General features: G+C 40.2%; 1 protein-coding gene across 5 annotated transcripts in view; it reads right to left on the reverse strand.

Annotated features, from left to right (window-relative positions):
* The window catches only part of LOC144597281 (RNA-binding protein Nova-1), a 220,087-nt gene that overhangs the window by 64,708 nt on the left and 143,262 nt on the right, over positions 1-12,117 (reverse strand). For all 5 annotated transcript variants that reach the window (XM_078406412.1, XM_078406416.1, XM_078406415.1 and 2 more), the window contains one exon: positions 6,011-6,177. In XM_078406412.1, the coding sequence (XP_078262538.1) occupies positions 6,011-6,177 (167 nt within the window). The remainder of the gene's footprint in view (positions 1-6,010; positions 6,178-12,117) is intronic.

Here is a 12,117-nt window from a genome sequence, read left to right on the forward strand (position 1 = left end):
ACAAAATTTCATTGTACCTCAGTACATGTGACAATAAACTAAACAAAACTAATCTCTAATCTGACTAATCTGTCTTTGGAGGTCATGATGATGAGTAATAGCAGAAGAACATTAATAGTTAAGCCTGAGCACAACCAGTTCTCTGTTGGTAGATTAGACTGCGGGATACCTGTTGATGTGTACCAAAAAGTACAGATGCTGGTGTAAATCGAAGATAACAAAAAATGTCAGTGAGACAGGCATCATTTCTGGTGAGAAGGAATGGGTTTCAGGTCAAGACCCTTCTTCAGATTGATGTCAAGGAAGTGGGTGGTACAGAGATAAAATGTAGACAGTAAGACTGTCCGACCAGTCTTAGATGTCGGAGACAATAAGACTGGTTAGAGAACTGTGAAAGGGGAGGCGATGGAGAGAGAGAGAAAGCAAGGGCTACTTGAAGATAAAGTCAATGTTCAGACCGCTGGTGCGTAAGCTGCCCAAGTGAAATATGACGTGCTGTTCCCCCAATTTGCGCCGGGCCTCATTCTGACAATGAAGAAGGGACAGAAGAACAATGCAAGACAGAAAGGTCAGATTGGGAATGGGAGGGGGAGATAAAGCGTTGAGCAAACGGGAGATCAGGTAGGTTTAGGTGGATTGAGAGGAGGTGATCAGCAAAATGATCGCTGAGTCTGCGCTTGGTCTCGCCGATATCCAGGAGTCCACACCTGGATCAGCGGATACAATAGATGAGGTTGGAGGACGTGCAGGTGAACCTCTGACTCATCTGAAAAGAATGTTGGGGTCCTTGGATGGAGTCGAGGGGGGAGGTGTAGGGACAGGTGGTGCATCTCCTGTGGTTGCAGGGGAAAGTATCTGGGGAGGGAGTAGTTTGGGTTGGAAGGGACGAGTTGACCAAGGAGTTGTGAAGGGAACAGTCTCTGTGGAAAGCAGAAAGGGGTGAAGATGGGAAGATGTGGCTAGAAGTGGGATCCCGTTGGAGGTGGCGAAAATGTTGGAGGATTATGTGTTGTATGCGACGGCTGATGGTGCAAGGTGAGGACAAGGGGGACTCTGTCCTTGTTACGAATGGGGGGAGGGGGAGCAAGAGCAGAGCTGTGGGATATAGAGGAGACCCTAGTGAGGGCCTCATCTATAATGGAAGAGGGGAACCCCCGTTCCCTAAAGAATGAGGATATATCCGATGACCTGGTAGGGAACACCTCAACTTGGGCGCAGATGTGGTGTAGACGGAGGAATTGTGAGTAGGAGATAGTCTTTACAGGAATCAGGGTGGGAAGAAGTGTAAGCTAGATAGCAATGGGAGTCATTGGGTTTATAATAGATGTCAGTCAATAGTCTGTCTCCTGTGATGGAGACGGTGATATCTAGAAATGGTAGGGAGATGTCGGAGATGGTCCAAGTGTATTTGAGTGCAGGATGGAAATTAATAGTAAAGTTAATGAAGTCAGTGAGTGCGCAGGAGGTAACACCGATGCAGTCGTCAATGTAGCTGAGGTAGAGTTCAGGGATAGAGCCAGTGTACACCTGGAACAGTGATTGTTCAACGCACCTTACAAAGAGGCAGGCATAGCTAGGGCTCATGCGGGTGCCCATAGCTACGCCTTGGATTTGGAGGAAGTGGGAGGAGTCGAAGGAGTTGTTGATACCTGTTAATGTTTTAGCTGCAGCAATAACTATTTAAAGAACTTCTTTTCTCCAGCAGTCACCAACTTTCCATCGGTGCGTTCATGTTTACTGCTGCTAAAGAGAGGTTTTCAACACTTTCCAAATCTTTGAGATACTCCCAGTGGGGGAAAGGATCGCTTGAGTACTGGTGCTGCGAACGTGGAAGAAAAAGTTTTGCACCTGTAGTTTGCATTACATCTGATTTTCATTTACTAGGACTCTCTGTTCTCTGGTCTCCAAATGAAGTCTCCAACTCATGATCTCTGGTCTAGAAAATTGGTGCTGCAAAATTGTAATTGAATTTGATAGACTACATGCGGTTGTTTCCAGGGTGATGAAAACTAGGAAGCTTTACCTCAAAATAAAGCAAAATCCATTCAGGATTCAAATGAGAAGGACTGTTTTCACCGGTCATGGATCTTGTGAATTCTCTACCCAAGGCGGCTGTGAAGGTTCAGTTGCTGTAAATAGTCAAGGCAGAGATTGACAGACTTGTCGATATTAGGAGAATTGTTGGATATGGTGTGAGTGTGGAATAATTACACTGAGGTAATGAATCAACAATGCTGAAGCAGGCATGAAGAACAAAATGTCCTATTCTGTTTGTATTTCTTGTGTTCTTTAAAAAAAACTAAGAAGCTGTACTGGAAATGGCAAGATAATAAATCTCAAACAATGCTCGATTTTGTCTTCCATATTGTTGGCGTCTGTTATGTTTATACAATGTCTTAAATAACTTCATCTGAATTATTCTTGTAGAAAAGTAGTTATATTTCCTCTGTGTCCTGTCTTTTAACAGAATTAATATGCAAATGATTTCTCTCATACACTATGTAAAAATGGTCATTCCCACTTAGGAGACTGGAATGTTTTCCAGGGTTGTAATGATCAACATTGGTGATACTATATATTTTGTGAATACACCACTAAACTAAATGTTCTTTTGATTTGCCTCCTTCATCAAGAGGTAGTATTAGATACCAAAGATACTAGAGGAACAAGATGGACCACTCCGTTGAAATTGACTAAACTGAAGTGTAGTATGCAAAGGAGCCATTTTAGCAAAACCCGCCGTTCGTTATGCCTCTCGCAGTGTAATCAGTGTTTTGGGGGAACAGTATGGGTGAGGATACCATTAATATGCAGAATATATCTCACATATCAATTCACAGATTTTTGTTATTTTCTTTTAAAATGTTTCTGCAAGTTTCTGCCTACTAAAATGGCATCATGACATACTACTTTTTTTGGGTTGAGTGGTCTATCTTGTTCCTCTAGCATCTTTGTTAGATACCCAGCCTCTAGAAATTGAAGATGAAGATTCCAAATACTACGAGCACCCTGGTTAAAAAAATCAAAGTTGTCATGGAAAAGTTTTTTGGTTCTTGAGTATTGTCGCACATAAAAACAACTGCATTCTTTTAAATATTTCACAGCAAGCGAATTAATTCTTCCCTCTGAAATTGTAATAAAGTCAGTTACAGGGATTCCAGAAATTATATAGCAAATGCGGCACATGTTGCACAACCAAACATGGACGGCATGGTGGCATAGCGGTATAGGTGCTGCCTTAGAGCCCCAGAGATCTGGGTTCGATCCTGACTACAGGTGCTGTCTGTACGGAGTTTGTACGTTCTTCCTATGACCGCGTGGGTTTTCTCTGGGTGCACCAGTTTCCTCCCACATTCCAAAGACATGCAGGTTTGTAAGTTAATTGGCTTCTGTAAATTGCCCCCATTGTGTAGGATGTTAAAGTGGGATAACATCGAACTAACTTACGGGTGATCGTTGGTCGGCACGGACTCAGTGAGTCGCAAAGTCTGTTTCCATGCTGCATCTCTAAACTAAAGCTAAACTAAACAAAGTCGAGTTTGCAATCTTGTGGATGAATTGTTACATCATTCCTCAGTTGGGATAGGGGTCATGAGAGGTCAATACAGGCCCCACACAATATAAAATAACTGTTTTTAGTTTTAAGATACAGCATGGAAATAGGCCCTTCTGTCCATCGAGACCACACTATCCTTCACACAAGCACTACATAATTCCACTTTCAAGTCAACTCTCTACACACGTGGGGCAATTCACAGAGGCCAATTAACCTTCAAACCCGCATGTCCTCGGAATGTGGGAGGAAACCAGAGGACGCACGAGGTCACAGGGAGAAGGTGCAAACTCCACATGTATTCTCTTACGATTTCACAGTAAACTAATTAATTCCTCCCACTGAAATGATCTTGTTTTTTTGTTTGTGTGTGCATTGGGCCATTGGGCTGTTAAATCCAGAAAAAAAAAATCCACAACGATAAATAATGTTTTAGCTTTTGGATTTTCTCTTTGTTTAATTGAATGACTGCTGAGTGTTAGATTTGGAAAATTAATGCTTTTATCCCAAAACATGATTTCTATTATGCAGTTTCATTTTAAATCCTTGACATGGGTTCCAATAGGTTCCGAATGGGGGAAAACGACCTGACAGGAAATGGATAATATACAAGCGTTGTGCCAAAGATTTTGCCGTGACTTTGTTTTATAGTCAATAGAAGCATCAATAATTCAAGATGAGTAATATGTAATTTTGCATTTACTTAAAACACAGAATGATATGACCCACAAGATATCGTTTTTGGTGTGTGACTTGTTATTGAAGCTTTTAAAGAAAATGTATACTTTTTGCCAATATTCTTTGTTTGTGAGTATTTGTTGATTTCCAATTGCGGCCCATTCAAGTGGACCTTGTTCATTAGCGCCTCAAGTTGGAATGAATGGGGCTAAAAACATACTATTATGGAAGGCTAAAGCTATTGCATGCTTTTAGAAGTTGATGTTGCACTGCGATTCAAAAATGCTACTGCACTCCTCTTTCATTACAGTGTACAGACTTTAGACTATAGAGATACAGCATGGAAATAGGCCCTTTGGCCCACTGAGTCTGCGCCGACCAGCTATCCTACACACTCGAGACAATTTACAATTTTTTTTTACCAAAGCCAATTAACCTATAAACCTGTATGTCTTTGGAGTGTGGGATGAAACCAAAGCCCCCGGAGAAAATCCACGCAGGTCACGGGGAGAACACACAAACCCCATACAGACAGCATCCATAGTCAGGATTGAACCCAGGTCTCTGGCGCTGTAAGACAGCAACTCGACCGCTGTGCCACTGCATGGCTCCAATATATATTTTCCTAAAACAGAGCTCTGGAATGAATCACTGGAGGCTTTCATTTTAAAGCCATTGGCGTGTTCCTATTGAGGAACTGAATGTCACCACTGTTCTTGGGAAATGAATAAGACACTGAATGAATTCACAATTTCAGTGCATTGTAGTCCCAAGTATGACTTCATTTAATCATCTGCTGTTCTAAACAGCATTTCAAAAATTCTCATTCAGTGGTATTTTAAAAATATTCTCTTTACAAATCGCAATTAATAATTTATAAAAAATACAAATTTGATTTGACAGAACGACTGGTGAAGATAAAGGCTGCGAAGGAAATCCTCACTGGAGCTCATCCAAGAACATTCATGAATAATACTGCAGTGCAAAGCAAAATATTTCAGAAAGGGATCATTTTCAAAAGGAATGATTGTCTCTGAACCAATAATGCATTATATAATGAGGTAACTGGAAAAATAGCTGGTTCAATTTACACGGACAGCAAGAAAATTATTTTCAATGCATCTTGTAATGTGATGCCAAGGCAAAGTGCACAATTCATTTGACTCTTATATGAAAAGTTAGCAATTCTACACAACTATCACTAACTGTATAAGCAGATAAGTGTGAGCTACATGATACATATTTCCCTTTTTAAATTCAAAAGGGTTTCTATTTACTTCATTTTTATTTACACAAAATCATTGCAGACAGTTTCCCTTTAAAAATATGTTTAGTCAACACAATTAATAAACCTACTTAAAGTTGTGCTCTAAGAAAGATCAATGTTCAATCTGAGGACAATTGCCTAGAAAATTGTTTATTACATGGTAGAAATACCTAACATTTTTTCAATTTCTTGAACTAAATTAACTATTATTACACAGAAATAATTAACACAGTTTCATTATTTGGGAAGATGATTTGGGAGGATGGTGGGAGCTAACTGAATGGCTTATTAATTGATCACCTCATCAAAATATGTTGTAGACAAATAGATTCCTCTATTAAATTTCCATTTGCCACAGTCTCAATTTGCACTCCCTTTGACTGAGCAGGCTTGTAGTTTATATTGTTCAGCCAGTCACCTGACTATTGATTTGATGTAATAATCCTGCCCCCCCCCCCATCACTTGTTCAAGTTCAAATGATATTCTAATATTAAAACAATTGGTAACTTACTTGTTTAATGCGATCGGGGTTCACTGTGGTCTGAGGCTGCAGAATACTAACTGGTTCTGTCTTTGCCACATTCTGAGGCATTTCCCGGATTTTCTCCGCAACGAAGCTGTGCACTGCATTAAGAGCTTCCACTGTTCCCTGGATCAGACATACCCGCTCTGTCGTTCCTGCAGAGGGGGTGTCGAAAAGCAAACCATCATAAACACCAATGTGAAAATCAAAGGCAAAAAAGCAATATAGAGTCATAGAATCGTACTGTGTGGAAACAGGCCCTTCAGGCAAACTTTCCCACACTGACCAACATGGCCCATCTACACTAATCCCACCTGCATGCATTTGGTGCATGTCGCTCTAAACCTGTTCTATCCATGTACCTGTCTAAATGTTTCTTAAACATTGTGATCGTACATGCCTCATTTACCTCCTCTGGCAGCTCGTTCCAAATACCTACCACGCTTTGTGTGAAAAGGTTCTGATAAGTTTCCCAGTAAAGTAAGGTTCCTATTAAATCTTTCTCCCCTCACCTTAAACCTAAGTTCTCTGGTTCTCGATTTCTTACTCTGGGCAAAAGACTCTGTGCGTCTGTCCGACCTATTCCTCTCATGATTTTGTACACCTCTACAATATAGTCAAACCATAGGAAATCTGTTCACTTCAGTAGAGAGAAGCCAGGGAATTATAGGCCAGTGAACCTCACATCAGTGGTATGGAAACTATTGGAGAGGATTCTTTGGATAGGATTTACTCCCATTTGGAAGAGAATCGATTAATTGCAGACAGTTAGCATGGCTTTATACATGGCATGACTTACTAATTAGTTTTTTGAGAAGGAGACAAAGGCGACTGATGAGGGTAGGACAGTGGATGATGTTTACAATTCTTTTTAGTAAGGCATTTGATAATGTCCCCCATGGTAGGTTGGTTCAGCAGATTTTGATGTACGGGATTAACAGTGATGGGACCTCTGCTGTTTGTGATAAATATAAACGACTTGGACACAAATGTAGACAGGTTGGTTAGTATGTTTGCAGATGTTTGGAGTCGTGGACTGAGATGAAAACTGTCAAAGTGTACACGGTATGTAGATCAGCTACAGAAATGAGTGGAGAAATGGCAGATGGAGTTTAATCCTAGCAAGTGTGAGGTGTTGCATTTTGGGAGGTCAAATGTAAGGGGAAAATATACAATTAATGGGGTATGACCCTTAACAACAATAATGTACAGAGAGATCTTGGGGTCCGAGCCCATAACTCCCCGAAGGTGGCAACACAAGTAGATAGAGTGGTAAAGAAGGCATATGGTATGCTTGCTTTCACAGGTTGGGACATTGAGGATAAGAGTCAGGAGGTCATGATGCAGCTTTATAAGACTTTGCGTAGGCCGCATTTGGAACATTGGTGATCTGTTCTGATTTTCCTCATTACAGGAAGGATGGGGAAGCTTTGGAAAGGGTGCAGAGGAGGTTTAATAGAATGATGCTTGGATTCGGGGGCATTGCTGTAGGGTGAGAGGGGCAAAGTTAATGGAGATTTGTGGGCGTTTTTTTAACGCAGAGAGTGGTGGGTGCCTGGAACGCGCTGCTGGGGGTGGTAGTTGAGGCTGATACGACAGTGACATTTAATAGACTTTTGGATAGGCATGCGGATATGAAGAGAATGGAGGAATATGGATGGTGTGCAGGCAGATAAGAGATGGTCTTGGCATCATGTTCAGCACAGCCATTGTGGGTCAAAGGGGCTGTTCTTGTGCCATACTGTTCTATGTTTAATCCTTTTAACAATATATTTTATTCATACAACATTGAATTCTATTATGAAACAAGAGGATAGATAAAGAAAATGGAGTGGCATTGGTTAATATTGATTTACTAACATGTAGTGTGAACTATTAAGTACGAGATTTGTACAAGCTTAATGGCAGATGGTATGAACAAAAATGTGATCATGTGGAGAGGGAAATATTTGCAGAACAGAGCAAAAAGCTACAGATAAAAGCAATGGCTTTTAGCTTGGAAAACATGTCTGCTGCTTGTCATTTCTCAAAATACACATGCAGTTTTTGAATGAAAACAGGACTGTATAATTTTTTTTAAATTCAATGGATGAAATGTAATACGAGCTGACACAGCAATAATCATTTTATATTTTAAAGAATTTAAAGACAGTTAAACCTATATTTTAATTTGCAGTTTAGAATAAATAAACATCACTAAAATAGTTTAATTATCGAAAATTACAAGGTTACAAAACTTATGCGCACACAATCTTAAAACAAAAGAAAGTAATTGTGGATTTATTCTGATGAAAGATCATTGACCTGACATGTTAACTCTTTCAGCTGCTCCTTAGGCTCTGTCTAACCTGCTCAGTATTTCTAGCATATTCTGTTTTTATTTCAGATGTCCAGCATTTGTAGTTTGCTGCTATTTCACTGTCAATCTCAGCATATGCTAGGCAGTAACATTGCGCACCAAAGCCTCAAAATAAGGGTTATTTCATCTGGAGCTGCTAAATAGAAGCAAACTTTCTTCAGTATGTATAATATTGTTGTACCGACAATGTCCTTGAAAGTTCCTAATCTCCAGTGAAGTAATGTGGAAGATGTGCAGTGATGTACACTCAACTTTGGTTTAGTTTAGTGCTGGATTAAGGTGATTCTGCAATCTCTCTTTCACACATTCTTGAATGGAATATTATTTGTCTTGGGTGCTAGCAGAAGCTCACCTTTGATGTCTGAGTCTGAATCTACCATTAATATTGCTTTCTTATATGCTTCTGTGGCTTGTTTCTGAGCAGACAGATTTTGTCTCTTTCCTTAATTTCAATAGTTTTGTTTAAATGAAGAACATTTAAAATCCATTCTGAGATAAAAACTAAAGGTCTTATGCCTTTTATCATAAATGCTAATGCTCTCTATGTATTGGGTCCGAGCAATCACCCTGCAACTTTTGCCCTGATAGCTTTAAGTTTTATACTCAACATTATCATCTACTGTCCTTAGGTCTCTAGCACTTGACATTGAGTCCTGCTGTTTAAGTAGGCACATATAAGTTCCTGTGACTCATCTTGTATTTTTACACTCACCCTAGCTTAGAGTCACTTATTGCATTCAATGGCTTTTTAATAGTGGAAGCAAGGATCTATCAGAGAAGATTAAACTGCCTAGACTAACACACTGTATATGCCCCTGTGTGTCGTACTGCATCATCGAGTAACATGTAGTCTGCAGTGTATTATGGAGGAAGAGAGAGTCAAAAAAGATGTGTGTGATCATTCGAGGTTTCTTTCAGACTTTACATAATGATCAAATATGCCACAGGAAGACGCAATGTGCTGGAGTAACACAAGTCAGGCAGCATCTCCGGAGAACATGGATTGGTGACGTTCCAGGTCGGGAAACCTTCTTCAGACTGATTGCAAGTGAGGAGGGCAAAATGATCTCTAGAGATGCTGCCTGACCTGCTGAGTTGTCCAGCATTCTGTGTCTTTCTTTGGTATAAACCAGGATCTTGAGTTCCTTGTTAATATATCAAATATGCCATACTGTCATGTCACATCACTTTACATTGACTACCAGAGACACCTGTATTCAATCACTCAATTGAACTGCAAATTCCACCAATTCCAATCCTGCATCCTGAGCCATAAAACAGTGAAAGGTTGCATCAAAACATAAAAGTTTCACACATACGGCCGCTTCATAATGGGACTTGAAGTGAAAGCATACATGACCCATCACAAATTTGTTTTGTCTTAGTATTTCAGTCTGGGATTACTGTAGTCAGGCTGGAAGCTACAAATAGTTTCATTTAACTCTCAAGTTTTGTTTTTCAACCATTATTACAATGTGTTGGCACCATTCAAGAGAGCTGCCATGAGAGGAGATCTGAAACTCTTCAGTCATTTCAGCACACAATGGGACAGAGAGGAGATTCTGATATACTAATGCACCAGGCAAAGATATTTATTAATACAATTTGTGATGTTCCACAGTAGATTAAATTAGGACACTGAGTGACCTAAACAAGTGATCTCTGCTTGACTCTCAGTACTAACATATTGGAAATGACTTGCATTTTAAAATACTCCATTTAAGTTTAAACCAAAATGCTATTTTAGCATTAAATGTTTTTTTCCCAAGTAATGTCAACTCTACTTTCTCTCATCATAAATCTTAACATCTTCTCAATAATTGCCACTAATTATCTTTCCTGGTAATTAATTACATACATTCATCCACTTTCATATGTCCAAAATCTCTACTTGATCATAATTTTTAATTATAGCTTATAGCTTGAGGTTATTTTTCTGAAGCATTGGACTCATGTTAAAATCAGAAAGGTTTCCCCCTACTCTGGGCAAAAGACTGTGCATTTACCTGGTCTATTCCTCTCATGAATTTGTACACATCTATAACATCGTGCCTTATTCTCCTGCGCTCCAAGGCCTGCTCAACCTCTCCCTATAGCTCAGGCCTTTGTCCTGGAAACATCCTTGTAAATCTCTGCACTCTTTTCAGCTTGTCAACATCTTTCCTAGAACATGGTGACTAAAACTGAACACAATACTCGCCTAGGCTCGACGATCGTTTCGCTGAACACCTCCGCTCAGCCTGTCTCAACCAACCTGATCTCCCAGTGGCTCAGCACTTCAACTCCCCCTTCCATTCCCAATCTGACCTTTCTGTCCTGGGCCTCCTCCATTGTCAGAGTGAGGCCCAGGGCAAATTGGAGGAACAGCACCTCATATTTTGCTTGGGCAGTTTACACCCCAGCAGTATGAACATTGACTTCTCTAACTTCAGGTTGTCCCTGCTTCCCCTCTCAATCCCCTCCCCCTTCCCAGTTCTCCCACTAGTCTTCCTGTCTCTGACTACATCCTATCTTTGTCCCTCCCCCTCCCCTGACATCAGTCTGAAGATGGGTCTCGACCCAAAACGTCACCCAATTCTTCTCTCCCGAGGTGCTGCCTGACCCGCTGAGTTACTCCAGCATTTTGTGTCTACCTTTGATTTAAACCAGCATCTGCAGTTTTTTTTCCTACAATACTCTAAAATGTGGCCTCACCAACGTCATATATAACTGCAACCCTCCCATCTTCTATACTCAAGTCTCTAAAATGTATCAATATTTATTGATAAGGTTACCTGGCGTGTCATTTTATCAGTAGCTTGACCCATATTTTACATTTTTCTCTTTCTTATTTCTGCTGTTCCTGTTCTCAGTGGTTTCTATAACAAGGGCACCCTCTACTTCTATGGAAGGGGCTCAGGGGAGTCATCAGAATGAAAACATTAATTGATGATTAAATGTGGATGGGAAGTGATATGTATTGATCAATGTAAATAACACAAACATTTTTCAGAAGGTCACCAGACAACCTATGAAAACAAAACCAAGATCGGATTACATTTTCAGCTTTGAATCTTGACTAAAAGCCCACAAGGAGGAGAAGAAAATACAAGCAATTCTTGTTTGCCATTTTCTCCCATAGAAAAACAGCAGAATGCATTTTTAAATTAGAAATAATTAAAGGTATAAATTATTAAAACAATTAAAATAATGGGTGGTTTAAAATGCATTAAGACAGATACCAATAAATGAAACCATTAAACGTTAGCTTAAATAGACCCAAAATGCTGGAGTAACTCAGCAGGACAGGCAGCATCTCTGGAGAGGAGTGGGTGATGTTTTGGGTCGAGACCCTTCTTCAGACCAGTCAGAGGAAAGGGAAATGAGAGGTATAGACAGTGATGTAGAGAGATATAGAACAAATGAATGAAAAATATGCAAAAAAGTAACGATGATAAAGGAAACAGATTGCTTGGTAGGTGAGAACGGGAACCTGACTCGACTTGGGTGGGGGAGGAATGGAGAGAGAGGGTGCAGGGGTTACTTTAAGTTTAAGAAATTAATATTCATACCATGAGGTGTAAGCTGCCCAAGCAAAATTTGAGACACTGTTCCTCCAATTTGCGATTAGCCTCACTCTGACAATGGAGGACAGAAAGATCAGTGTCGGAATAGGAAGGGGAATGAATGTATTTGGCAACCGGGAGATCAGGTCCAGGCGGACTGAGTGAAGATGTTCAGCAAAAGATTGCCCAGT

This window comes from Rhinoraja longicauda, chromosome 10 (assembly GCF_053455715.1).
Source record: "Rhinoraja longicauda isolate Sanriku21f chromosome 10, sRhiLon1.1, whole genome shotgun sequence".
Classification (NCBI taxonomy): Eukaryota; Metazoa; Chordata; class Chondrichthyes; order Rajiformes; family Arhynchobatidae; genus Rhinoraja; species Rhinoraja longicauda.